The sequence below is a fragment of the Gossypium hirsutum genome, chromosome A13 (genome assembly GCF_007990345.1).
Source record: "Gossypium hirsutum isolate 1008001.06 chromosome A13, Gossypium_hirsutum_v2.1, whole genome shotgun sequence".
Taxonomy (NCBI): domain Eukaryota; kingdom Viridiplantae; phylum Streptophyta; class Magnoliopsida; order Malvales; family Malvaceae; genus Gossypium; species Gossypium hirsutum.
In genome coordinates this window covers 12,385,459-12,412,604 of record NC_053436.1, presented here as the reverse complement: position 1 = coordinate 12,412,604, position 27,146 = coordinate 12,385,459, and the positions used below count along the sequence as shown (strand labels likewise).

At 32.7% G+C, this 27,146-nt stretch overlaps 3 protein-coding genes and 1 long non-coding RNA gene across 5 annotated transcripts; 2 read left to right on the top strand and 2 right to left on the bottom strand.

Moving 5' to 3' along the window:
• The first annotated feature begins 4,228 nt into the window (after window positions 1-4,228).
• On the top strand, window positions 4,229-4,998 carry LOC107894945 (uncharacterized). Its single transcript, XM_016820106.2, has 2 exons — window positions 4,229-4,518; window positions 4,716-4,998. Exons 1-2 carry the CDS (start codon window positions 4,386-4,388, stop codon window positions 4,901-4,903), a joined length of 321 nt encoding a protein of 106 aa, XP_016675595.1. The 5' UTR covers window positions 4,229-4,385; the 3' UTR covers window positions 4,904-4,998.
• A 381-nt stretch (window positions 4,999-5,379) lies between these two features.
• On the top strand, window positions 5,380-6,765 carry LOC107894154 (zinc finger protein CONSTANS-LIKE 1). Its single transcript, XM_016819376.2, has 2 exons — window positions 5,380-6,143; window positions 6,238-6,765. Exons 1-2 carry the CDS (start codon window positions 5,520-5,522, stop codon window positions 6,445-6,447), a joined length of 834 nt encoding a protein of 277 aa, XP_016674865.1. The 5' UTR covers window positions 5,380-5,519; the 3' UTR covers window positions 6,448-6,765.
• A 13,894-nt stretch (window positions 6,766-20,659) lies between these two features.
• Window positions 20,660-22,999, bottom strand: LOC107894155 (uncharacterized). Of its 2 annotated transcripts, none has more exons than XR_001683172.2 (2): window positions 22,230-22,999; window positions 20,660-22,134 (listed from the first exon to the last, which is right to left on the bottom strand). It is a non-coding gene; the product is annotated as an uncharacterized lncRNA (long non-coding RNA). The 2 variants fall into 2 exon arrangements; XR_001683171.2 differs by having other exon boundaries at window positions 20,660-22,121.
• A 403-nt stretch (window positions 23,000-23,402) lies between these two features.
• LOC107894156 (universal stress protein PHOS34) lies at window positions 23,403-26,569 on the bottom strand. The gene is made up of 3 exons (XM_016819377.2): window positions 25,727-26,569; window positions 24,717-24,758; window positions 23,403-23,768 (listed from the first exon to the last, which is right to left on the bottom strand). Exons 1-2 carry the CDS (start codon window positions 26,451-26,453, stop codon window positions 24,736-24,738), a joined length of 750 nt encoding a protein of 249 aa, XP_016674866.1. The 5' UTR covers window positions 26,454-26,569; the 3' UTR covers window positions 23,403-23,768; window positions 24,717-24,735.
• Between the last annotated feature and the right edge of the window lie 577 nt (window positions 26,570-27,146).

The window sequence follows — 27,146 nt, the reverse complement described above, 5'->3', positions numbered from 1 at the left end:
ACCCGCAACGAAACTATACAATTGTGACGATTCGGTAGGAATTGAGCTTATGTTGTAATGTATTTAATTTATATAAAAAAATTATATTGCAAAGTTTGTTCCAATTTGATTAATGTTGTAATCTATTTAATTTATATTAGTAAACTAGACTTGTTACAAGTTTTAGTGTTTTAATGTTAAAAAATATCCAAATTTATCTAATTTATGTTATGGTCAAATATTGTTCCACTTTTCAAAGTTCCAATTAATCTAATTAAATATATCAAAAAAATACAAACTTTTTAATATCAAAACCCCAAGAGAACCCTAAAATTGATGGTTTGATGGTGTGGTCCTAAGGGTACATTTCTGCGGAGGTTGACGTTCACGTTGTGGGTGATTGCGACACCAACACCCTCTTCAGTCGCAGGTGAGGGTGTCCGATACATAGAAGAAAAATCATATGGCTTGAATGGCATCGATGAACTTGAGCCTGGAGGAGTGCCATGCTGCGGTGGATGCAACCCAATAGGAGTGCAGTACTGCAGCGGATAGGGGCCAAGGGTAGTGCTATAATGAGGTGGATATGGGTTGGGAGAAGTGCTGCGCTGCGATGGTTACGACCCAAAGATATCAAACCCGTAATGGTATCTGCCCCCTAATGAGCCCAGGAAATAGTCATTGCCCGACAAATTCGGATGATAAGAAGTATCGGTCGAATGTGAATGCAATGACGAGCCTGGTAAATAGTCATTGCTCTGGAAATCCAGATGATAAGAAGTATTAGCCGAATGTGAATACAATTGCTCAGATTCAGCCTCCGGCTCTGGGTCAAGCTCAGGATCTGGCTATGGATCGGGCTCTATATCGGCCACTGGCTCGTATGCCCTAGATCGCTGCACATGCGGGGGGATTATAGTCGACTGCCCACCAAGTAAATATGGCCTCCCCATACTCGAGTACCATTGTATGTACTCTAACGATGGTCGCAAATCGGAACAAATATCCATCTGAGGTCTTCGAGCCATCCGATTCTCCCACACCGTAACAAAGCTCCGGTGCGTAACCCTCCAATGCTGTTCATGTTTCCCTCTTTTTTTGATGCCGTGAACCTCCCCCACCTGCATTGATGGATCCGGGATATACTGGATGTAACCAAACTGTCGTAGTACTCGATCCCCGTGGTACCACTCGACTACATTGAAACTGATAATTGGTGCGTTAATACACTACAATTGAGAATCAACGTAGGCAGACGAAGGTATAATAGCCGCAATTTCTGGTCTACGATATGGCATCCATATAAACTGCATGATTAATACCATGGTTAAAATTTAACACCGTTCGAGTAAGATATACAAAGCAATTACATGTCATGAATATTTGAATAGCTTACCCCTTCCTCGGCATGTTGTTCAATCATTAAATGATATATCGGGACAGTGTACGACCTCCCGATACCCGGATAAATATTCCATCTATGAAAATAATTTTCAAGTAAATATAGTATTGTTAGAATAGTATCATTATAAAGAAATTGTCAATGGCTAACAAGTTAAATTTTATCACCTGTTAACTAGCGGAAATACGTATGGTTGGTGACTAACCGATGCCGAGAATGGCATCCGATAAAGATCCCGTGATTGTAACAATACAAAGCATCCATCCATGTCTATGGCATCAGGCTTTGTCGTCCGAAAAAGCTCACGATACAACATAGTTAGAACTGCGGAACCCCAACTATACAAGCGAACAATATGCAAATCAACTACAAAGGTAAATACTGGAGATAAACCTTGTTGTTGTTGGAATTGGGCATTAGTACACCCCCTATGATATGCATAATGTATGCTCGAGCTGCGCACACCAATTCTTCTTCAATGGCATTAACTGATAAATGTTGAAAAATGGCTTTTAGCCATGTAAATTTCAACTCTGAAATAGTAGAATCAGCATCACCGGGCGAGGCTCCTAATAGGCTATAACAAAGTGCAGCCGGCTCAGCTATCGCACTTACGCCCTGACGGCATCCCTGTCGATTGGGAGCCCAAAGTGCAATGCAACATCCTCCAGAGTGACAGTGCACTCCCCACACGGCAAATGAAAAGTGTGGGTCTCCGGTCACCAATGCTCGACCAATGCGGATATTAAATCATACCGCAAATCGAACGTCCGGGTCAATGCTGCTGACCCGAATCCAGCTAGCTCCAAGTACGGCATCAGTCGTGCATTTAGTGGATATCCTAAACCATTCACCAGGCCCCTTAATACGCGGTACGAGTCCTGACAGTGTTAAATTACAGAAAATAGTTAAAATAATATAATTTATTTCGTTAAATTACGTAGATCTTTTTTTAATGGAACCCGTTATTAATAAATAACAATATTTTACCGTCTTATTAACAGTGTCACATATGTGAGAAACATCTTTCTTGATCAATGAAGCCATTGCGATGCCTGCAATTTCAAAATAAATTTCGATTATTAATTTTAATGTTTGATGGATTTTAAATATTTATTAGTACATAAATGTATAACTTTAGTGTTTTTTATATAACCCTAATTTTGTCTCTTTATTATTTGTATTTCTAAAATATTCGGATTTTATTTTTTAAAATATACTATTTTCGTATTTTATTTTTTATCTTATTTTAGTACATAAATGTATTACTTTAGTATTTTTTATATAACCTTAATTTTGTCTCTTTATTATTTGTATTTCTAAAATATTCAAATTTTATTTTTTAAAATATACTATTTTCGTATTTTATTTTTTATCTTATTATTTTAGTAAATAAATGTATTATTTAGTGTTTTTTATATAACCCTAATTTTGTCCCTTTATTATTTGTATTTCTAAAATATTCGGATTTTATTTTTTAAAATATACTATTTTCGTATTTTATTTTTTATCTTATTTTAGTACATAAATGTATTACTTTAGTGTTTTTTTATAAACTTTAATTTTGTCCCTTTATTATTTGTATTTCTAAAATATTTGAATTTTATTTTTTAAAATATACTATTTTTGTATTTTATTTTTTATCTTATTATTTTAGTACATAAATGCATTACTTTAGTGTTTTTTATATAACCCTAATTTTGTATTTCTAAAATATTCGGATTCTATTTTTTAAAATATATTATTTTCGTATTTTATTTTTTATCTTATTTTAGTACATAAATGTATTACTTTAGTGTTTTTTTATATAACCCTAATTTTGTATTTCTAAAATATTCGGATTCTATTTTTTAAAATATACTATTTTCGTATTTTATATTTTATCTTATTTTAGTACATAAATGTATTACTTTAGTGTTTTTTATATAACCTTAATTTTGTCCCTTTATTATTTGTATTTCTAAAATATTCGGATTTTATTTTTTAAAATATACTATTTCGTATTTTATTTTTTATCTTATTATTTTAGTACATAAATGTATAACTTTAGTGTTTTTTATATAACCCTAATTTTGTCCCTTTATTATTTGTATTTCTAAAATATTCAGATTTTATTTTTATCTTATTTTAGTACATAAATGTATTACTTTAGTGTTTTTTATATAACCCTAATTTTGTCCCTTTATTATCTATATTTCTAAAATATTCGTATTTTATTTTTTATCTTATTTTAGTACATAATGTTTCAAATGTATTATTTTAGTGTTTTTTAAATAACCCTAATTTTGTCCCTTTGTTTATATTTTTAAAATTTTCGAAATTTATTTTTTAAAATATAATATTTTCGTATTTTATTTTTATACTATTTTTAGTATTTTATTGTATTTTTTTCATATTCTATTTCTTTTCGTATTTTATTTTTTCATTAAGATATATTTTTCATATTTTCTTTTTTTATACTATTTTTGTAAAATAGTATAAAAATCATATCATATAAAAAATAAAAATAAATAAAATAATCAGAATATAACATGCCAAAGAAATTTTATAAAAAATATATCTAATTAACCTGAAACACACTTAACAAATAAGTTACATAAAATAATAATAATAAAACGTTCTTTACACATAACATACATAAGTTTTTTTACTTCAATAAAAATTAAAAATAAATTAGGAATGAATGAATAAAAAGATAAAATAAATACAAACATACCTTAATATATATCTTTTTAATCAAATAACACATTGCAAAAAAATAAATTTATAAATTAAATCTAAATTAAATCAAATTAAAATCAACAATAAATACTTGCTTAAAAAAATTTTACCCTTTAAAACCTTCTTTTTCCTTCCTTCCCTTTTCTTCTCTTCTCTTTTTCTTTTTCTTTTTTTTTTCTTCCCTTCGCTCACGTCTGGTTGCTCCTTCTTCTTCTTCTTCTCTTCTTTTCTTCTTTCTTTTCTCTCCTTTCTTCTCCCCAAATGAGCTAGGGGACCATAATATATGGTTCCAAAGGGGAACAAGACAAAACCCCCAAAACCTCCCAAACCCCCCGTGACCAAGTGGTCACATCCGGCCAACGGTGCTGCCACTGGCACTGGCACCACCGGTGCCGCCTGTGGCAGGCACACCACCAGTATGTGCAACCTTTTTTTTCGGTTTTAGCTTTTTTTTTTCAACTTTATACTGTTTTTTTTTACTTGTTTTGTGTCAGGTGGTGTGAAGTGGCAAGGTGGTCACGCCTCTGCTATAGGCGGCACCACCCTGCGTATACCATTCCCATATATAATTTTAAAGTTGACTTATTTTAGTTTTTTTTTTAATACTATATAGGTAAAAATCCCCAAACAAATGCAACAAACCGTGGCAACGGAGCCAAAGGCCGAAGCAGAAGGGAAGAGGTTAATTTATATGCCACAAAAGCTGTTGTTCTCACACATGGCATATGTTATACCACAGCTTTGATCGTTTTCTGCTCCCACACCTCACTACAGTTTTTCTCTTTCCGTACTATTCCCTAAATGACATGTTTGCCCCCCTTTTATTTTAATTCATATTTTACTTGACAAGCTTTAGTAAATTCCTTTTTTCTTTTTATGTATGTCGGATAGGAAAATAAAATAAAATATATCTTATTTAGATAATTATTATTATTTTATTTTAATTTCTATTTAAATTTTTGAGTTAATTATAGGGTTTTATGTATTGAAAATGTATAATGTAAATAATCTTAATTCACTATTAAATAATTAAGACAAAATATTAGATAATTATGCCTTGAAAAAAATCTAGATAATTAGAAGATTGAAAACTATAAAACTATACACCACCACTACTTTATTTATAGAATTAAAATTAATTTTAAACACAAAGATCTAAAATTTAAGTATGAGGTATAAGAAAAAAATAGTAAAAATAATAAAGGTCAAAGGTGAAAAAAGTAATCTTGTACATTTATACAAGTATAAAAAGTAAAAGAGAACTTAAATTATGCAAGTATAGTTTTGTAAACACAATATTTTGTAATTGGTGGTGCCACAGCCAGCATGGTTGGTATACTGGGAGTATTATTCTAAAAGGCAACTTTGTAATTTGAAAGCAAAAGGAAGGCTGTTACTATAAGCCACAGCAGGGTTGATGGTTCTTTTCTCATCCCTTTTTTCAATCGCTCCAAGAAAGAGAAATTTCTTGAAAGAAATCGAAAGAGAAATATTCTCTGAGAAAACGAAAGAAGAAGAAAGAGCGGAAGCATCTCTCTCTGTTTTCGTAGATCAAATGAAGAGCTGTGAGCTCTGTGATTTGGCGGCAAGGACGTATTGTGAATCGGACCAAGCAAGTTTGTGCTGGGACTGCGATGCTAAAGTGCACGGAGCCAACTTCCTGGTAGCGAGACACGTCAGGTGTCTTCTCTGTCACGCGTGCCAGTCTCTCACTCCGTGGAGAGCCGCTGGTTCAAAGCTTGGTCACACGGTCTCCGTCTGCGAGAGCTGCGTCGACGGCGGCGATCGAGAAGACACCGAAGCAGAAAACGATGATGAGGACGGGGAAGGCAACGATGGAGGAGCTGTTTCCGATGATGATGTGCAGGAGGATGAAGATAATCAGGTCGTGCCGTGGTCTGCAGTTGCAAATACACCTCCGCCGGCTTCAAGTTCATCCAGTAGCGAAGAATCCTCTGATGGCGAAAGAGAGATCTATAAATCGACAAATTTGTTTCCGTTGAAAAGGTTGAGAGAAAATGGTTCAGATCTTCGTTCTCAGGTTGGTTTCCTCGTTTTCTCTTTGTTATTTCATTTTAAATTTTTTCCTTTTTTGGATTTGTTAATTAATTTTCATCTATCATTGTTATTTGCAGGACGATCTGGATCTTTCATCTCCTAAACGGAGGTACGGTTACCGTACTGTATTGGCGACTCGGAATAGAGCAGAGGAGGAGGAGGAGGCGGTTTCTGTTGACTCTATGAGGGTGCTAAAAGACCAACCGATCATCGAATCGGAGGGTACGGTTCAGTTTCAATCCGATTCGAGAGGCGCGGCGAGTACGCAGTCATTAGGTAAAAATTAGAGCTCTGATAAAATCCCGTAACAAATATCCTAAATTCTGTTAGTAATAGTCCAATTTGAGATTTGAGTTGGTTAGGCCTGATATTTCTGATGATCTAACCTATTCTAACGGTAGTCCATGATTGATGGGATTGTTGACCCTTGTAGTAATTAGTTTGTGCTCATCACCTAAGAATTTTACTAGTTTAATCTCTCTCTGTCAGAGATTTTGTAATTCATTTGTGCTTATCATCTAAGATTTTTACTAGTTTGATATCTTTCGAGGTTTTGTAATTCTGAAATTTAACAGTGGTGAATTAGTGCATTATCATCTTAAACAGACGTCGTTCCCAGCGTTTTTCTTCTTCTTTTCCCTTCAGTTTTAGATTTTATTTGGCGTTCACTTAAGGAATCTGTTGAGCGGCCTGCTCCCTCGCAAGAAGTTTTCAAAGAATCAGTCGGCTAGGTCCTTAAAAACAAAAAGTATTATTGAATTTTTTCTCCGAACTCTGCAAAGAGTCTCAAAGGTTCAAAGGTTCATGGGTGGGAACCCTTAGATTGGTGAAGAGAGTACATAGCTAGAAAACACATAGATAATTAATTGATGGAGTCGCGCACGATGCGAATCGAACCATCAATCAACGGTAGCCTTTTCAAGGAGAGATGATATCACTTGGGCTAGTTGTACTTTGGTTGGTAGTTTGATTCACATTGTGTGTGACTATCGATTAATTATCTACGCATCTTCTGGTACGTACTTTCTCTACAAATTGAGATGATCTCACTTCGTGAACCCTTGAGGTTGTGCAGAGTTGGGAGACAAAGCCCGGACCATCTCGAGCTCAAGATAATACATTTGATTATTGAGAGCCTAATTTACTACTCATCATACAGCATTTTAAAAATTTCTCTCAAAAGAATCAATATCCTAAATTTCATCTAAATTTAAATACATAATATATTAACATGTTATGTATAATATTAATTTTAATTAAATTGATAGCCAGTCGATCATATGGAACGTCAACAGTTTAGAGTACTTCCAAGTTCCAACTGAAAAGAATCAAAATCCCTCGACCCGTTTTTAATTATTAACAAGCAAAGCAATAAGATTAGTGCCCACACGGTGACTAGTGTGGGTCATTTTGGTCAAACTTGAGAGGCGAGAAATAAAACCATTATTTTAGTTGGTGAGAAATGAAGGACTTGTGAGTCATATGGCCTTCGTTTGTGTTTATATATTGAAATTTATGTAGTCTAAGTCTAACTGCTCTAGTTGGTATGCGTGTTTAAGTAGATGTATTCAACATGAGGTAGAAGGAAGATATTTTGTGTTTGTTTAATAATTATCTGGGGCCTCCTTATGGTATGTATGACTTGCAGGCTTCCAGAACCAAGAATTTTGATTTGAATAATAAATTAAGAAAAAAGGGTGATGGCCCGCCAGCTCTCACATCAGGTGGGTAGGGAAACTAGAATGTTAGAAACTAACAAAAGTCTGTAATTTCAATTTACAATAGGATAAATCAACCCCCATGAAAAGGATGGATCTGTAATTTCAATTTACAATAGGATAATGAACCCCCATGAAAAGGATGGAATTGGGGGATAATTAGCGGTGGAAAATTGTTGGGGGGAAGTTGTGGTGGGCATATGCATAAGAAAATGTTGTCAACAACAAGTGTGCAGATATTTATTATAGGGTCATGGTGTTATGATTTCATCTTAGGATTCTGCTGCTGACCTTGACTTTCCATCATCTTTAAGACAATGACTGACGAAAAGAATATCGTTTTTTTGTTTTATTTTTCATATTCAAAATACAATTAACTTGTTGACTACGCTTGGGTCTTGTGTTTTAAGTTTCAATTTTAGACCATTCACTTGGGTGCAAAATCATATTCTAATCAGAAGGGAAAGAAAAAAATAATAAGTAAAACTAAAAACAATATTCTATCCCATCAACCTTATGTTAAATTGAAGCTAGTATATGTCGTTTCTCCATCCTAATTTCGCAGGAGTAGTCTAGAACACCTCACCTTTTTTAAATATACAAAATAACAAATTTCTAATCCTATTTGAAGACCTTGGGTAACTTCTTTTTTCATCAACAAATAATTAATAAAAAAATATTGGTTATTTATAATCAGGTTTAAATATATTGGAGATAATTACATCTTGTTAAAATTTAAAATTTACTCTCTATATTTTAATTTTAAAATAATAATTTTTTATACTTTTTGATTTTATCTAATTGTATTGTTAAAGTCAACTTTAACGTAGTAGTTAAAAAAATTAAAATAACTATTTAGCCCATTCATTATTTTTTTAAGTTCTTTTTTAAAAAATTACTAAATTTTTTTTATTTATTTTTTTATGTTCTAAATAAAAACATAAAAGTATAAATTTTTAAAAATCATGAAAAAAATTTCTTAAATTTTAAAAATATAAAATCATTTTAAAAATTTTAAACATCTTAAAAATATAAAAAAAATCGAATTAAAATCCTTAAATGGTAATAAAAGGTGTACATCGATCGGCTCAAATCATTTTAGGACGAGCTTAGGCTTATATGTTTAACTTTGGGCTAACCTGAAGTAACTTGTTTTCTTATTTAAAACAATCGAACTAGAAAGAAATATATCAATACTAATTTTTATAATTAAACTTAAATATAAAATAATTTGTTATTTATTTTAAATAGAGAAATGGTTCATTTGGGTGAAACCAACTCGAAGTTGAGAAAGTTTTTTAAATTGTGCCTCAGTCTAGCGTTGCTCATGAACACTTCTAATGGTAATAAGATCTCTCTAAAGTTTGAGCTATTCGTTCAGTTTATATTAAATAATGTTTAACAAGTTGTTTTTTAATTTATTCGAATTATATATATAATTAATTTAAATTTAAATATACTGTATAAATTTTTTATATGCTTTATAATTAAATTTACATAAAAAATATTTTTTTATCTATTATCAATTTGACTTTAAAAAATATATATATTCAAGTATGATTTTATATGAATTAGACGAAGAGGTCAAAGTTTGAAGAGACATTATTGTCATTCATGGAGTGTGTATACGCAAATTTCGAATCAAATATTGACTTGAAAAATTTGAAGTCAATTTATTTAGACAAGAGTATTATCTTTGAAATTTCTTTAATACATTTGATGGAGCTTCAATCCAAAAGTCTATCTAGACTTGGTTTTGAAAGGATATGATTTGTTTCAATGGTTGTCGAGATTTGATGTCGAGTTTAGTGAGATTGCTTGAGAATTTAATTTAATTTGATTAGATTTAAGGATTTTTTAGACTTGATCTTGAATCGAGATATCTGTTTCAATGGTCATCAAAACTTGATCTTGAAAACGAGTCTGAAGAGAGTTTGGATCCAAGGGTCATCTAGACTTAGGCTTCGTTTGGATGGGCGATTGACTACGGTGAGGTGCGTTTAGCTTACTTTTTGTCTCACGCTACAGTATCGTTACAATATCTAATCTCACCGTCACCGCTGTTTTTACACTAACTGCAGCTAAATGCACCGCCCATCCAAACTCACCCTTAATCTTGGGTGGTTCAGTTTGCTTCAGGTGTCGTGGTGACTTACTCTTGAAACGAGTTTTAACTTTTTTTCTTCGGTTGAATATTATCAAAAGGCAACTTTCTTCATAAACAAATTTTGACTTCCTTTCCTTGATTAAATTGGAGCGAAAGGCGACTTTTCTTCAAAACTGATATGGAGTTCGTCAAAATCTCTTCAAGTTCTTCAATTCCTTCAGAGATTTTTGCAGAGGATTTTTAAACTTCTTGAACTTGTGGATGTGTAAAATGGCTGTCGAACTGTCAAGTAAAAGAGAGTTCTTGTAAAATTTAACTTATTCATTAGAGTGTTCTACTTTATCTAATATTAATTTAATTAATTAGAGAAAAAATAATCCTTAAAGAATATGACTTTTTTTATAAAAGAGTTCTAAAAGATTTAATTTCTTAATTTATCTTTTTATTAATTAAATTAATTTAATTAGAAATAAACAATAATAATAGATAATGAATTTGAATTGATTCAAAATTTCTCCTTCTTTAGAATGAATGATACTTTTTTTAAATTTTTAAATTTTTCATATTTTTAAAATTTTAAAGCGTTTTAACTTTTTCCCAATTTTTTTTTAATTTTTATTGATAATATGAAATTTTTTTGAATTTTTAAAACATTTTTGTAATTGTTTATGTATTTTTTAAAGAGTAAGGACCAAATAAATAAAAAAAACGTAAATGTTGAAGGCTAAAAAGTTATTTTACCCTTTTTTATAACAAGCACACCAATGATTCTAATAGCAAAATTGATAGAGGGACCAAAATTGTTAAATTAGAAAACATATAGGGATTCAAATGTCTCAAAATTAAAATACAGGGAGTAAAAGTCATATCCGGTTGAAATTCAATTTCAGTATGAGGAATCACGTGTGAAGGATCTGATCTGTATCGTCTCAATATGGATACATGGAACACATTATGAATCTTTTCAAGTTCTGGAGGCAAAGCTAACCGATAAGCTACAGGGTCAATTCTTTCATTAACCTCATACGGTCCAATAAATTTTGAACTCAATTTCCCTTTTCTGCCAAACGGTAATATTTTCTTCCATGGTGAAACTTTTAAGAACACTTGATCGCCAACTGCAAATTCTATATCTCTTCTTTACAAATCTGCATATGATTTCTGACAGTCAGAAGCTGCTTTCAAACTATCCCGGATGATTCGAACTTTTTCTTCAGTTTCTCGGATCAAGTCGACTCCAACTAACTTAGATTCACTCAATTCAAACCAATACAATGGAGTCTTACATTTTTTTCCATAAAGAGATTCAAATGGTGCCATTTTTATGCTGGACTGATAACTATTGTTGTAAGCAAATTTAGCCAAAGATAAATACCTTTCCTAGCTATCTCCAAACTCGAGTATACAACATCTCAACATGTCTTCTAAAATCTGAACCACTAGTTCTGATTACCCCTCAATCTAAGGATGAAATGCTGTACTGAAATTTAGCTTAGTACCTAGGGCTTCTTGTAGTTTATTCCAAAACCTCTATGTAAATCTCGGATCTCAATCTGAAATAATAGATGTTGGAACCTCGTGTAATCTTACAATCTCAGACATGTATAATTCTGCTAACATCTCAAGTGAAAAGTCTATTTTAACTCGAATGAATAGAATACATGATACTATGAGTTTAAGAAAGAATATCATTTTTCAAACCAGAATTATTCGAAACAAAAATTCTGTTGCAATAATATAACATACCGTTATCATCAATGGTATACTCTAAACTCAAATTGTCCCAAACCATCTGTCTTTTCAACACCAATTTCGGGTTATCATCTTGCAACTCCCAAATCCACTGAAGAATCACAGGTTTTGCTCTCAATTCTGCTTATACAGAATCGTCTTCATTAAGAAATAAATGAGCGTTTATCGCTCGAAGTGCAAACAATGACGATTTTCGACTAATTGTATCTGCAACCACATTAGCCTTTTCCGGGTGATAATCAATAACCAAATCATAATCTTTTAGCAACTCTAACTACTGTCTCTGTCTCAAATTCAGCTCTTTCTGAGTTATCAAATACTTCAAACTCTTATGATTTGTATATACATAACATTTCTTATCATATAAATAGTGTCTCCAAATTTTCAAAGCAAAAACAATTGCGGCCAATTTAAGATCATGTGTAAGATAATTTCTCTCATGCGATTTTAATTGCCGAGAAGCATAGGCCATTACTTTTTCTGATTGCATTAATACACAACCCAAACCATTGAAAAACGCATCATTGTATACAACATACAGAATTCTAGATTCTGGCTGAGTCAAAACTGGAGCCACTGTCAACATCTTCTTCAACTGATCAAAGCTTTGCTGACATTCATCAGACCACACAAATTCAACATTCTTCTATAGTAATCGGGTAATCGGTGAAGTAATCGGGTAATCGGTGAAGCGATCATTGAGAAATTCTTAATAAAATGACAATAGTATACTACTAATCTTAGGAAACTTAGCACTTCTATTATATTCTTTGGAATTTTCCAATTCACCACTGTAGATACTTTGCTCAGATCCACACGAATCCCTTCAGCTGACACAATATGACCCAAAAATCAAACCACGTGGAGCTAGAATTTACATTTGCTAAACTTTGCATACAATTGTTTTTCTCTCAAAATCTATAATACAATTTTCAAGTGTTGTGCAAGCTCGGATTCTATCTTGGAATAGATTAGTATATGATCAATAAACACAACTATAAATCTATCCAAATATGGTTGGAAAATTCGATTCATTAAATCCATGAAATAGCAGGTGCATTAGTCAAACTGAATGGCATTACTAAGAACTCATAATAACCATACCGAGTTTTGAAAGCAGTCTTCAGCACATCACACTTTTTAACTTTCAACTGATAATACCCAAATCTGAAGTCTATCTTCAAAAATACTGCATCACCTTTCAGCTGATCAAACAAATCATCAATATATGGGAATGGATATTTGTTCTTAATTGTAACTTTGTTCAACTGTCTATAATCAATGCACAGTCTCAAAGATCTATCTTTTTTTTTTCAAAAATAAAACAGGTGCACCCCAAGATGACATACGTGGTTTGGTGAACCCTTTGTCTAATAACTCTTGTAACTATGTCTTCAACTTTTTTAACTCGGTTGGTGCCATTCTATACGGTGTTATGGATATATGAGTTGTTCCCGGAATCACATCAATCACAAATTTAACTTCACGGTCTGGTGGTAAACCTGACAATTCCTTAGGAAACACATCAATAAACTCATTAACCACTAGTAACCATTCTAGCTTAGAGTCAAAATCCAGGTATCAAGAATGTAAGCTAAAAATGCCTCATTACCTTTCCGTATTAACCTTTGGGTTGATAAAGTTGAAATAATCCTGACCATTTCTTTCGAATTCTTAGATTCAGCAGTAATCATTTCACCTGTCTGATATTTTAGATCAATCCATTTTTCTTTACAATTCACTATAGCATTATGCTTCATCAACCAATCCATTCCCAAAATGACATCAAATTCTCGAAAGGATAGCAACATCAAATCAGCAGGGAATTCACAACCTTTTATTTTCAGTGGACAATCACGACACACTAGATCAACTACTACACTTTGGCCTATTGGATTAGTGACTTGAACATCATAATCAATAGATTCAACAGACAATTCCTTTTCTGATGCTAATGCAGTGCAAACATATGAATGTGTAGACCCAAGGTTAATCAATGCATATATAGAATCATCAAAAAGATAGAAAGTACTAGAAATTACATTTGGAGCTGCTGTTTCTTCTCTAGCTCGGATAGCATATGTACGTGCAGGTGCCCAAGCTTCTGACCGAGAAGCTTTATCTCTCACAGTCGAATGGGTAGCCCCAGTGGCACTACTTTGACTTAAGCGTTTACTTCTTTGAGAAGTGACTATTTACTTTTCTTTTTGTTCATCTTCCTCTTTTTGTAGTTGAGGACAATTTTTAATGAAATGATAGTAGCTCCACATTTAAAACAGGCTCCCATTTTGCTTCTGTATTCACCCGGATGATACTTCCCACAGTATTTGCATTTAGGCCTCGGTACATTTTGTACACTACCCACACTAGCTGCAGGTTTAATAGTTACCCCAAATTCTTGCTGAGTTGTCTTGTTCTTGTTAGATCATTCCGGCATTGAAGTGGGTCGACTAAAAATCATCTCTAAACTTTTTAACTAAAAATGTTGTAAATGACTTGGAGGAGCTTCTCTTATAGGATTCTTTATTTCTTCTTTCCCATTGCATTTTTCTATTGTACACCTCTTCCATCTTTTGAGCACGATTTGACAGAATAACAAATTCCCGTATCTTTGTGCCCCCAATCATCATTTTGATCTCATTATTTAGCCCTTCCTTAAATCGAATACACATTTCCTCCTCATTTAATACAATATCTCGAGCATATTTGCTGAGGTATACAAACTCTCTCTCATATTCAGCTACTGACAGATTTCCTTGTCGCAAATCAAAGAATTCCCTTTTCTTTTTATCCAAATACCTCTTACCAACATATTTCTTTTTAAACTCACTCTGGAAAAATTCCTAAGTGATTTTCTCTTCTGGTACCACAGCCTCTATAGTCTCCCACCAATTATAAGCTTTTTCTTTTAATAAAGAAACAACACATCTCAAATAATCATCTGGGAAACACACCATTTCTCTTAAAACTCTTAATATATTCTGGAGAACGCTTACTAGATTCAGTTACCAGAGGAGGTGGAGGAGTAACCGGGGGTTCTACATATGGTGCAGTAGGGGGAAGAGGTTGCTGAGCCTGATTTCTTTCTTGCATCATCTCATTAAACCACTTGTTCATAAACCCATAGAACATATTTCTAAGTTCCTGTTCTTGCATCGGAGAAATTGGAACACTACTACTTGTCCCATGCTCAGATGTTTGTATTCTACTATTAGCTAAATCATGTTTAGCACGTTCGGATTTATCAAACATCTTTACAATCTATAAGAAAAAAAAAGATTAGATTGGATCATACACATCACACTATCGTAGATTTGTATGGCATGTATTTCTAAATACTTTACACATTACATTCATTCTGAGAATTAGCTAAACCGAAACTCTGATACTAATAAATGTAATATCCCTAACCCGTATCCGTTGCCAGAATAGGGTTACGGAGTATTATCGGAGTTTACAGAATAATTAAACATAATTCTTATCATTTATTATTTATAATTGAGACTAATCATGTTGTCCCTTAAATGGACTCTCGAGGCCCAATTTAAGTATTATAAGCAAGTTGGGACTAAATGAGCAACTCAAAAAGTTTTTCATAAAATTTCAAAATTTTTCCTAAGTACAAGGGTCATACGCCCGTATGGCCAAGGGACACACCCGTGTGGTCCCATGACATGCCTGTGCTTCAGGTTGTGTCTTACCCCGTGTAACTCCCTGACTTGGGTCTCACAGCTAACCACACACCCGTATGCTAGGTCATGTGGCCAATTTATTTTCCTTAAATTAGGTGCAATTTTCACACGGCAAAGCCACACACGCATATGCTAGGCCATGTGCTTCACACACATGCCCGTGTCTCTGACCGTATGCTCAATTCTGAGGATTCTGTTTCTAAATTTTAAGATGTAGGGGACACACGGCCAGACTACACGCCCATGTGCATGGCTGTGTGTCACACACGGCTGAGACACATGCCCATGTCTCTGCCCATGTGGACGAAAATAGGCAATTTAAAGGCTACTTTTCTCATACTTTTCACAATCAACCTGCATACAACACTCTTATATACCAATATAACTCAATCAAGCAACCAATACAAACCAAAAATCAAGTTTTAGACCTAATATATCATCATAAAAATCATTTGCATAAATGAATACGCCACTAACACTAACTAAAATTACGACAAAGGCAAGCGCACCTATCGAATAGTAGTATAGCTATGGTGAGTCGGGAATATCGTATCCACGAGGACTAAAAGTACTAGTAATTACTATATTTTTATTACCTAGCCTATAAATTGAAATAGTTGTTTTTAATCTAAAATTAATTAAACTAATTATTAAGTACTCTACAGAGAATAAAGTAGGAAAATAATCGAATAAACCAATAAGAGAGACAATACCCATAAAAGAATCCACCTAGACTTCACTTATTACTCTTAATCTAAATTAAACGATTTATTCACTTGCCTTAATCCGTAGAAATCCCTAATTTATGTTAATATCTCTTTCGAGAATAAGAACAATTGACTCTATGCTGACTAATTAAAATATCTTCTTAATTAAAACCCCTATTATCACATTAACTTGATCTATAGATTCCCCTATTAGATTTGACTCTAATCCGATAGATTTATGTCATCCTATTTCTAGGATTGCATGCAACTCACTCAATTATGCTAGATCTACTCTTAAATAGGGACTTTTGCTTTACTGAAATAAGCACATCAATCATGAATTAATATCCTGAAAACATTAAGACATGAAATAAGTACACATAATTGAGAACAAGAATCAAGTATTTATCATGTAATTCAGAAAATCAAATAATAAGATTCATCACAAGTTTCATATTCCCTAGGTATCTAGGGAATTTAGTTCATAATTTGGAAGGAAAACATCTCAAAATTAGAAAAACAACAAAATATAAAGAAACCCAAAAACTTCTAGAGAAATTGAATGGAGATCTTCAATCTTGAAGGAGATCCTGCTTTTGAGTTGAATCCGTTGGCGTTCTTTGAGTAAATTCTTCGTTCTTCTCTGTATGTTCCCTTAGGTCCTCTTCTAGCGCGTATTTATAGACTTTAGAATGCTCAAAAACCCTAAAAATTGGCTATTTTGGCGTGTTTGGGAAACAGGGAGCGATATCAACACGGACTGGAACATGGGCGTGTGACTAACCCGTATGGATCATACGGGCATGTGCTCAGCCCATGTGGGAATGGCCAGGCCATGTGGATCTTGAAAATAGCTCGTTTTGTCTGATTTTGGCCCATTTTCCACTCTTTTCACTCCCCTATGCTCACCTAAGTATAGAATCATGAATTTAAAGGATTAGGAGCATCGAATTCACTAAATTATATAATAAACCATCCAACAACGCATCAAGAATGGGATTAAAACATGTTACTTTTATGGCTTATCAATAAACTTACCATATTAACTCTGTTCATTGATTATTATAAGCTATTACTAAGTATATGAAACTAAGGGTCTGGCAGACAAAGCTAAATGTGCGATTTTGAGCTGTCGTCCCGCTTATGAATACCTGCTTCTTTCACTCTTTAAGACTGTCGGATGGTACTTGGTTGTTCCCTAAAGCATTTCCCGTTCGCCCCTGGTCCAATCCGAACAGATCTTGTTGAATGAATTGATCCATTGTTTGGGTGATTTCCCCTCTTCTTCTTTTTTTACATGAGACCATGAGTTCAGAGTCGACTTGAGTGAGAAGAGCTTCTGAAACAAAAGCAAGAAACGGGGCGCAGCGACATACACAGCGGGTCTATTGTTTCCAAGGCTCGCCCAAGCCAGTCATACAAACATACATATATGTATTTGTACCACTCTCAACCATATTACAAATTTACTTCTTTTCAATTTAACCCTATATATGTTATATAAACCTTAAGTTGTATAACAAAATCTACCGGAGTTATCTGGATAGTGTGAACTGATGTGTTGATACGATCCTCCGAACTTCTTGAAAATCTACAAAGAACATTAAAAAAAAAACCTAAAGTAAGCTTAATGAAGCTTAGTAAGTTCATTGGCTTTAATCATAAATCTTACCAAACATACTATAACAATTCATTTAAGTAAATCATTCAATATACTATTCCTGCCAAACACAACTTCAATCAATGAATTCACTTATTTCAAATCGATATCAAAATAACTTTAAATCTTCAGACATTAATTCCATATATCACTTACCAACCTTGTCAAATCAGAAAACGTCTTACGGATATGAGTACATCGTATACAGAAGCTTGAAGGCTGCACAGAAGTACATAAGTGCTAAACGGAAACCCATAAGGGTTAAACTAAAGCTCGAAAGAGCTAAACGGAAACCCAATAGGGTTAAACTGAAACTCATACGAGTTGACTGAAGCTCATGTGAGCTAAACGGAACGTAAACATAGAAGTTCGCAACAAATGCTGAACCTTGGTTTACTTGGGTAGTTTGCCATCAATTTTTTTTAACAGAACGTAAACACAGAAGTTCGCAACAAATGCTGAACCTTGGTTTACTTGGGTAGTTTGCCATCAATTTTTTTTTTACATTGAATGAATGTACTCAATCCTACGTTCTGATCGCTTCGCACTTTCACTTTAATATACATAGTTTAGAAATAACTTAATTTACAACAATAAACATAAATATCAATTGTCAATTAAATAAATAACATTAAAATTTAACCATACGAACTTACCTGGACTAGTTTGTAAAATTTGTTATAGTTTAGGAACTATTTGGATAATTTCTCTTTTTCATGATTTTCTTTACACTCTTGATCTATAATATAAAATTATTCATTCATTAGCACATATATTTCAGCATCATTCCACTTCACAAATTTATACCCTTTAATTTTTAAAATTACACATTTACCTTAAATTTTATAATTTTTACACTTTAGTCCCTAATTGATTAACCCATCAATTGAACTAAATTTTCTCAATTAACACTTTATTCCATCATTCTAAATTACTACACAACCTTTTATATTTAGAATTTTAGCACCAAACCCTAATTCTTAACTTTTTCACAATTAGGTCCTAAAATCAATTTTTATCAAAATCACTAAATAAAATCATCATATAATAAAATTAGAGCTTCAAATCCATGTTAATTCATCATAAAATTCCATCACTTATCCATGGAAACTTTCAAAATCATTCATAGAATCAAAAACTAATGAATTCAATAGTTGGACCTAATTGTAAAAGTATCAAAATCACAAAACTTACAAGAAATAATCAAGAATTGAGCTTACTTGTAGCAAGAATATGAAAAACCAGCTTAGAAAGACTCTTTAATGGTGTTTTTGGCTGAAGAAAGATGAAGAAAAATAAAGAAATGTCTAGAGATTCAATTTAGTCCATTTTTATTTTCTTTTCCTATTTTACCCCTTGTTCACACTAGTTTTGTTGTTTTCTTCTTCACACATGCAGTCCAGCCTATTCCATGAGTGTCTAATTACTCTCTTGGTCCCCCCTTACCACTTAAGCTATTTAATCCCATTTCTTTAATTGACAAGTTTTACACCTTTTTCAATCTAGTCCTTTTTATTTAATTAACTATCAAAACGTTAAAATTTTCTAACGAAACTTTAATACTAATTCACTAGCACTCCGTAAATATTTATAAAAATATTTACGGCTCAGTTTATGAAATCGAGGTCTCAGTACCTCATTTTCGACCCAATTTAACCTATTAATTATTTCTAAAACACAAATCACTATTTCATAGCTTTCCTAAATTCTCAATTAGCTCATAAGCACTAACTAATAAATTTTGCGAGCCCACTTTTCAGATTTTAGTGGTCTCGGGTCACTGTTTTCGACACTACTGAAAATTTAGCTGTTACAATAAATTTTAAATTTCATAAAGTACATGAATCTTTGGCATATTTGAACCTAAAAATTAACTTCAATCAATCAAACCTAATATTACAATATTAATAAATTATTTAATATTATAATTTTATTTTAATAATAAATTTTAAATAATATTCTTATCATTTTATTAAAATACTTATATTAATATTTTAATGATAAGTATATATTATAATTTATAAATATTTAATAATAAATGTTTTACCGTATAAAATCTAAATATTGTTGTGACTTGAATGAAATGGTGGTTAAAACTCTTGTTAGACATCCATTTGGCACGAATTCAAATTGTGTTACCCCCACCCTTTATAAAAAAAATGAATATTTTAATAATATAAATATGTTTAATTTATGTATAGTCACATTTATCTCTTTTAGTTCCAATATGTCACTATTTTTCTCATATATGTAAGATTGAACAATCGGTCTATTTAATTGGTTTGTTTCAATTTTTTTTTGAAAATGAACGAAACCGACATTCCTATTTTTACAAATGAACGAAACCGACATTCCTATTTTTACAAATAGGAACCAAATCACTTATCTTTTGCCAGTTTAGTGGAGAAACCGACGAAACTAATTTTATATTCTTTTTTAAAAAAAAACTAAATAGAATAATATTTGGTACATTGCTAGTAGAGTTTTTAGACTCCACAAGTAAGAATTAAAAAATTTTCTATAGAAATTAATAAAATATTAAAAATAAATATTTAAAAAAAAGACCTAAATAAAATTTTAAAATTATTTGCAGAATAAATAAAATACATTACCAGCTTACTAAATATTAACTCAAAACTAAAATCATACAAATGGTATGCAACACATTCTATAGACAATAATTTACATTCACATGAAGTGTAAAACTGAAATGAAGAATTGAGTTTGATTCGCTATTTTGGGATTTATTTTATTAATTTATAGATACGCTGTTATCTCCAAAGAGAACCCAATATTTGGCTTATCGATGTTCACTGCGAAACACAAAATGTGGGTTCCAATACTAAAAATTGTATGCTTGTGATATTCTACCGCTGACGTTGTATTTCTTTTTATAAAAAATCCTTACATCCAAAGATGGGGTTTAAGAAAAATATAGAAAGATATCTTGTTGCAGGCAAACCCTCCTTCAATGGCGATAAATGCTTCCAACATCAACATCAGAACTAGGCAAACTATCATTCGAACTTGATGGGTTTGGATGGGCAATGCGTTTACCTACTATTAATTTAAAAATAGCAGTGACGGTGATATTAGATATTGTAGCGATATTGTAGCATGAGATAAAAAATAAACTAAACTAAACGTATCGCTCCGCCCATCCAAACTCACAAAACAAACTATCATTCGAACCTGGATGGACCGCTGCATGAAAAAACCATTTTCTTTGAGATCATGAAATTGCCATCATCATTTACAATTCAACAAACATAATTGTCCAAATAGGAATTAGGGTAAAACACACACAAGCAGTCTTGAACTACAGAGTGCTGGTAGTTAAACATATTGTTGTCAGCTACAGTCCAAACATATATTTGATATAAACGAAAGAACAATGTTCGAGATTACCTACATATGTTCAGCAAAAGCAGGTATGCTGGTGGTGGTGATAAACATTCTGGCTATCGTTTCAAATATACGGAAATCAATTCCCTACCTTTATTATACATAGCGTTTTCAGAAGAAAGATGGAGACAAAGGAAATGGCAACTTATTATTACAAATGCAGAGATAGTATGAGGACGCCAACACTCAACGGGTCATTCTTCCGGAGACTCGAAGCAGCGTAGTTTTAGATTCAAAATGACGTATTAATTTTAGGGTATTGTAAATGTTGAGCTAATACCTAATAAAGGGCCTAAACAGAGGGGCATTAGAATCAATTATTTAAGCTTTAGTTGTACAACAGATTATTTACACAAATAACTAGCCATCAATGATCTATGACCCAACTACAAGGGACCATCTAAACAAACATAAGCAGGTTCAACACCTGGCTAATGTCCACATGAAAAGTTTCAACCAATAATTTAAAGAAAAAAGCTACCTTCCCCTACATACATCTAAAAAGTCTTGGACCAACAAAATTAATGGAGAAGGTTGGTAAAGACGAATTAAATCTCCTGTCTATCAACCTTAAGTTAATTCCAAAGTAATTAAGGGGTTACAAAATGTAAACAGAACATCATCTCCAATCCCAAAGAACACAAAGCCAAATCTTGTGATTACAATAAATGGGAAAGAATCATACCTTAGTGGTGAAGATAACCAAATTTGTCGATCAGGGATCTGTTTAGTCAACACATAGGTGACCAAATCCCCAAGTTTTAGTGTCAATACTTCATTCTAACAATTGCAAGGCAATGTGTTAAACCTCACAAAATGAAGGAAAGAAAAGTTCCAAAATCAGCAAATCTTACTTGCCTCAAGTATTTTTCTTGAAGGTCATGGATTATGGAATTAGCTAATTTATGAAATTTATCCTCCTGCAGAAGCCAACTGTTTTCACATTAAAAATTAGAGGGAAAAAAGTTCATATTTTAACAGTTCATTAATGAAAAAAAAAATTGTGGGTAATTAGAAAGAAACGATACCGGTAATGGATGGCAGCAGGTGTCTGGGAATCCTTGAGAGAGCTAACAGTTTGAGTAGTTTAGAGCTTATTCTGAGAAGGGATAAGCTGGAAGTCATAGTCGACCGAAATCGAAAGCTGAAACTCTGAGGGTAGGGGGTAAAATCTTGGATTTCAATTAGCTCATATCCTAAAATGAAGTCGAAATCGTCTTTATCCGCCATTAAAAAGGAGTTTATAGGACGAACCGACATACCGCAATCTCTTAGTTCCTTCACCCAGAGCTCTGGCTTTACATTTTTTTTCCGTCATCTTCACGTAAGGCCCAGACCAATCTGTAAGTTATTTTACTGCTAAAATTTAATATTAATACATATATAGTTGAATAAAAAAATTATTACATTAATAGTAACCTGCTCCATCATACAGAGTTTGTATTACATTTGATAGTGAATGATGTTAAACACTCTTATTTCATCCCACAAGTTGATTTTCCATTTCATAAAAAATATCATTTACATATATATAATCCGAGTTCAAGCGATTTAAATGAGTCCCACCCAAATTAAGTTATTTTATTTTGAGTATAAAAAACATGTGAACGAGCTAAATCAAGTTGATATCATACCGAGCTAGAATAGTTTGATTATATCTTGAATCGAGCTTAATCTTAAAAATTTATACCTAGTCATCTACAAATTTCAAATTGAACTTAAGCTTATCACCATTCAAACTTGATTACAGCTAGAGGTGCTCATGAGCTATGCCAAATCAAGTTTAGACTAAACTTAAATATGATATTAATATATTTTATGTTTACTTAAACCGGGCCCAACCTAAAATATAAACTTAAAATTTTACCCAAACCTATTTATATTTGCAACGGACTAAATCAAAACAATTTTAGACCATCTCATATTATTTTTTTATATATAATCATCCTAATATTATTTTAATATTTATATTAAAATAGTATTATATATTTAGTATATGTTTATTTTTTTAATGTATTCTAGATTAAATAGTATCTAAAAATAACATAATATAAAAGATTATAAACTTAAAAATAAGCCAAACCAGGTTGAGCTTGGGCCTTAAATGCTTAAGCTTGAGTCGTACCCATATTTTAAACGAACTTAATTTTTTGTCCAAATCTATTTTTCGAGCATAATATATTTACCAAAACTCTTCAAAATTTTAAGCAAACCTTTAAGTTTAGATTGATAACTCAGCTCATGAACAGGTCTAATTGCAAACGAATACAAAGAGTTGGTAATCCTCAAAAAAGGCTTATAACTAGTTGACAAGGAAACTAGATTACATACACGAGAAATGAGAAGTAAATTGTGGTAGGCAGGCAACTAAGAGGAAAAGTACACTGAAAAGTGAAAAGAGAGAAAGAAAAGTAACTGCCCTAGGCCTATTCCTATCCATCTATACAAAGCATTCAAATCCCAGCTCCACACAAACACTAGATTCTCAACGCTTCTTTGCTACCACATTTCACATTTTGTTTTAGCTTTCATCACCCTTGGCTGCAATCTGAGCACACCAATCAACCCTATCCAACAAATAAAAGTTTAAAACTTAATTTTTGAAAGACTTCATACAAAGGACCGTGTACATTACAAGTGTAAAGCCTGCAAATCATGCATTTAAAATCACAAACCTTTACTACAATCAGACCCATCAATGAGTTCTCTGCTCCCATGACAACTAAGGGTTAGTTGGACAATGCTTTTGAAAAGTATTTTTGAAAAGTATTGTAAAAAAGTACTTTTGAGAAGTACTTTTGAAAATTTTAGTTTAAAATTTGAGTGTTTAACATTGCTGTCAAAAAGTACTTTTGAAAAATAAAATATCCATTTTAGACATGTTATTATCAAATAACAAATATACATTTAAATAATATTTAAATTAGTTAATATTATTATATTTTAGTAAGAATATAAAAAAAATATATTATAATTTCTTGTTAATATTTTAATATATAAAATATAAAATATAAATATTTTTAAGCAATAAATATTAATTATTTATAAAATTTAATTAGAGTATATAAACTATATTTTAAATATTTAAATATAACTCTTAAATATTTGTAATTAGTATTTTAAAAAATATTTTTTTATTTTTAATTAATGATTTTAACACATTTGTAATTAAGTACTAAGAAAAAAGAAAAGAAAAGTACTCTATTATTGGGTGAAAAAGTAATTAAGCACTAAAAGTGCTTTTGGGAGAGGAAAAGTTAAAAATTTTAACTTCTCCGTTTCAGAAGTGCTTTTGAAAAGCACTTCTGAAAAGCTAAAAATTTCAACTAAAAGCAGCTTGTTCTGCACAGCTTTTCTTCCAAAAGTGTTTTTAGAGCCAGAAGTGCTTTTGAAAAGTAATGCAGAACTGGCCCTAAGAACATATCTGAATATGGGTATGAATACTAACAACATAAAACAACATTGAGGTAACATAGATCATAAATGGATTTCAATCAAGTATAGATTTAAATTACCTGGATCAGTAAGCACTTCTCATTCTGATTCATATAAAGTATCTGCTAACAAAAATACGAACGAGTGAGAGACGTGATTTGAATATTAATACCATACTGCTTAACCTCAGTATGAAACCTATTATGGAGTAGAAAAAACATCACATCCTACATGCCTCACATATTTCTATACCTCTACTTTGGTTTAGACCAGAAGCAAGAACAGAGCACTGATTCAACCTTTAATTCACATCAAGCAATGAATTCAGCACAAATATTTGATCCAATTTGCAGGACAGACAAACATTGCATATCTCCAAGATCATTCTCAAGACCCCATATGTATGCTTTCTTGGCTGTTACAACTATGCACCAGGTTCATGGGTTTAATAGTTGTCAGTATTTCCATAATATCTCCCAAGCCGATATCCAAGAAACTAAGCAAAAACCTCATTTCTCCTGCAACTTACCACGTCTCAAAACTGTTTTCATTCCTCCAATTGGACTACTGTTCTTTAACTTTTAACAAGAACTAGGGGCGTAAATCAAACTCGTCTGCTCCCAAGCTATTCAAGTTCGACTTGAGAAAAGTTCAAACTTGATTGGGTCAGTCTCAAGCAGCTTGAGGTATCAAGCGAACCTAGTTTGAGTATCTTTATACTTAATTCAAGCAATTCACAAGCGTAATAAAGCTTTTAATTTATGGATGGAGCTTGAGTTAGAGCATAAATGGTATAAACAAACTTAATTAAGCCAAGCTGAAGTAGTTGAATTTTACTATGGCCGATCTTGAGTTTAATCACCTAGTTCAATTTTATTTCGAGATCAAATCGACCTTCGAGCAGTGAGTTTCGACTCGAGCTTCTCAACCTTGGCTTAGCTCAATTAGAGCCCTAACAAGAACTTCATCATGTACATAAAGCAAAAAAATAAAAATAAAGTCCAGAAATTACTGTAGAAAGCTTTATAAATTATAAGACCCAATTAAAGCTGTTGATCACCATAAAATTAAATATAAAATCAACTTAAACCTCTGTGCTCCTCCTCCGCATCATAATACTCAAGTTCCTCTTCCGGTACCGGCTGCAGCTCCGCATCTTCTCCGGCAATCTTCTTTTTTCCGGTCTCCTCCTCATCGGGGTACCGCACCACCACCACCGGACAAATACAGTGGTGGACGCAATAATCACTAACACTTCCAAGCCTCCCTTTGCTGGTCCTCCTAGCGGCTCCAAACCCTCTGCTGCCCATGATCACCGCACTCAGCCCTAACCTCTCCACTTCCAAACACAATCTCTCTTTCAGGTCATGGTCTTTCACTATGTGAATCTTAAACGGAATCTGAGCATCCACTAACGGCTGCGCCAGCGTGTTCGCTTTCGTCGTCGTGAAAAGGTCGAACTCGTTCTCGAGCTTCTGCTGCGACTCTTCGTCGGCGGTGGCATTTTCGTGATTAGTTGTGGAGTTAGGGATGGTTTGGACTTGGACGGAACCCCAGTCGGCTCCGTAAAGGACGGACGTCGGACGGACATGGAGGAGTATCACGTCGTCTCCGGGACGAAGGTAGTTCTGAACAGACCATCGGACGGCGTAAGCGCTCTCATCGCTCAAGTCGACGGCGATGGCGATGCGACGTTGGGCACCAGTGGTAGGAGTAACGGTCAACGGGACACGTGGCGACGTGGGTTGGATCCGGAGAGAAGCGAGGGGTGGAACCGGAAGGTCCGGCTCCGATTGAGAATGGTGTTGTGGATTCATTGCAAGGAAAGTAGTCGTTTTGCGGGAAAACAGAAAAAATTGCGATGAGAGCTGTATGAAACAGCTGATGCGTTACCAACTTCTAAACTGCGCCACTAAGCAACACGATATTGATACGCCAACCTTTTACTTTACTCATTTAAATAGTTTTTCTGAGGGTTAATTTCTCCAAACATCCTCAAACTATTGTTTAAATTTTAAATCAGTCTTTAGACTTCAAAACATTTAATTAAGTATCAATACTATAAAAAGAAAAAGCAAGTTCTTCCATCAACCTATTATTAATTTAAGCATTAAATGTCAATTTGGATAAAATTTAAATCATATTTAGAACACAAATGAAAATCATAAATACATGTATACCTATCATATGAATAATTTGAATTTAACGTGTTATAAAAGTCATAAAGTTATAATAAAATTTATGAAGATTTTTTTTTTCCTTTTTACATTTTGATCTATATGTTATATCTGAACTGGCACTAATTATATGATTTGGTTAATCAATAATCAATACGGAGACTTTAAGGACTTAAATTAGAAAATTTTAAAAAATAAAGAGCAATTTAATATTTAGAGTATTTTTGCTGGAATTAACCCATTTTCCATGTATTTGGAGTTTGTTTGACTTTTTGGACTGGGCCAAACGGCGAAGCCCTTAGTAAAATATCTTATCCATAATAACTTTCTTCT

Bases quoted from the DNA above. Each gene is read 5' to 3' on its own strand.
- LOC107894154 (XM_016819376.2), top strand. From the start codon at position 5,520: ATGGTTCTTTTCTCATCCCTTTTTTCAATCGCTCCAAGAAAGAGAAAT. The intron at 6,144-6,237 runs GTTGGTTTCCTC...TGTTATTTGCAG, and splicing joins GTTCAGATCTTCGTTCTCAG to GACGATCTGGATCTTTCATC.
- LOC107894156 (XM_016819377.2), bottom strand. From the start codon at position 26,453: ATGAATCCACAACACCATTCTCAATCGGAGCCGGACCTTCCGGTTCCA. The intron at 24,759-25,726 runs GTTTAAGTTGAT...TTTTGTTAGCAG, and splicing joins TGCGGAGGAGGAGCACAGAG to ATACTTTATATGAATCAGAA.
- LOC107894945 (XM_016820106.2), top strand. From the start codon at position 4,386: ATGGTTCCAAAGGGGAACAAGACAAAACCCCCAAAACCTCCCAAACCC. The intron at 4,519-4,715 runs GTATGTGCAACC...AATACTATATAG, and splicing joins CTGTGGCAGGCACACCACCA to GTAAAAATCCCCAAACAAAT.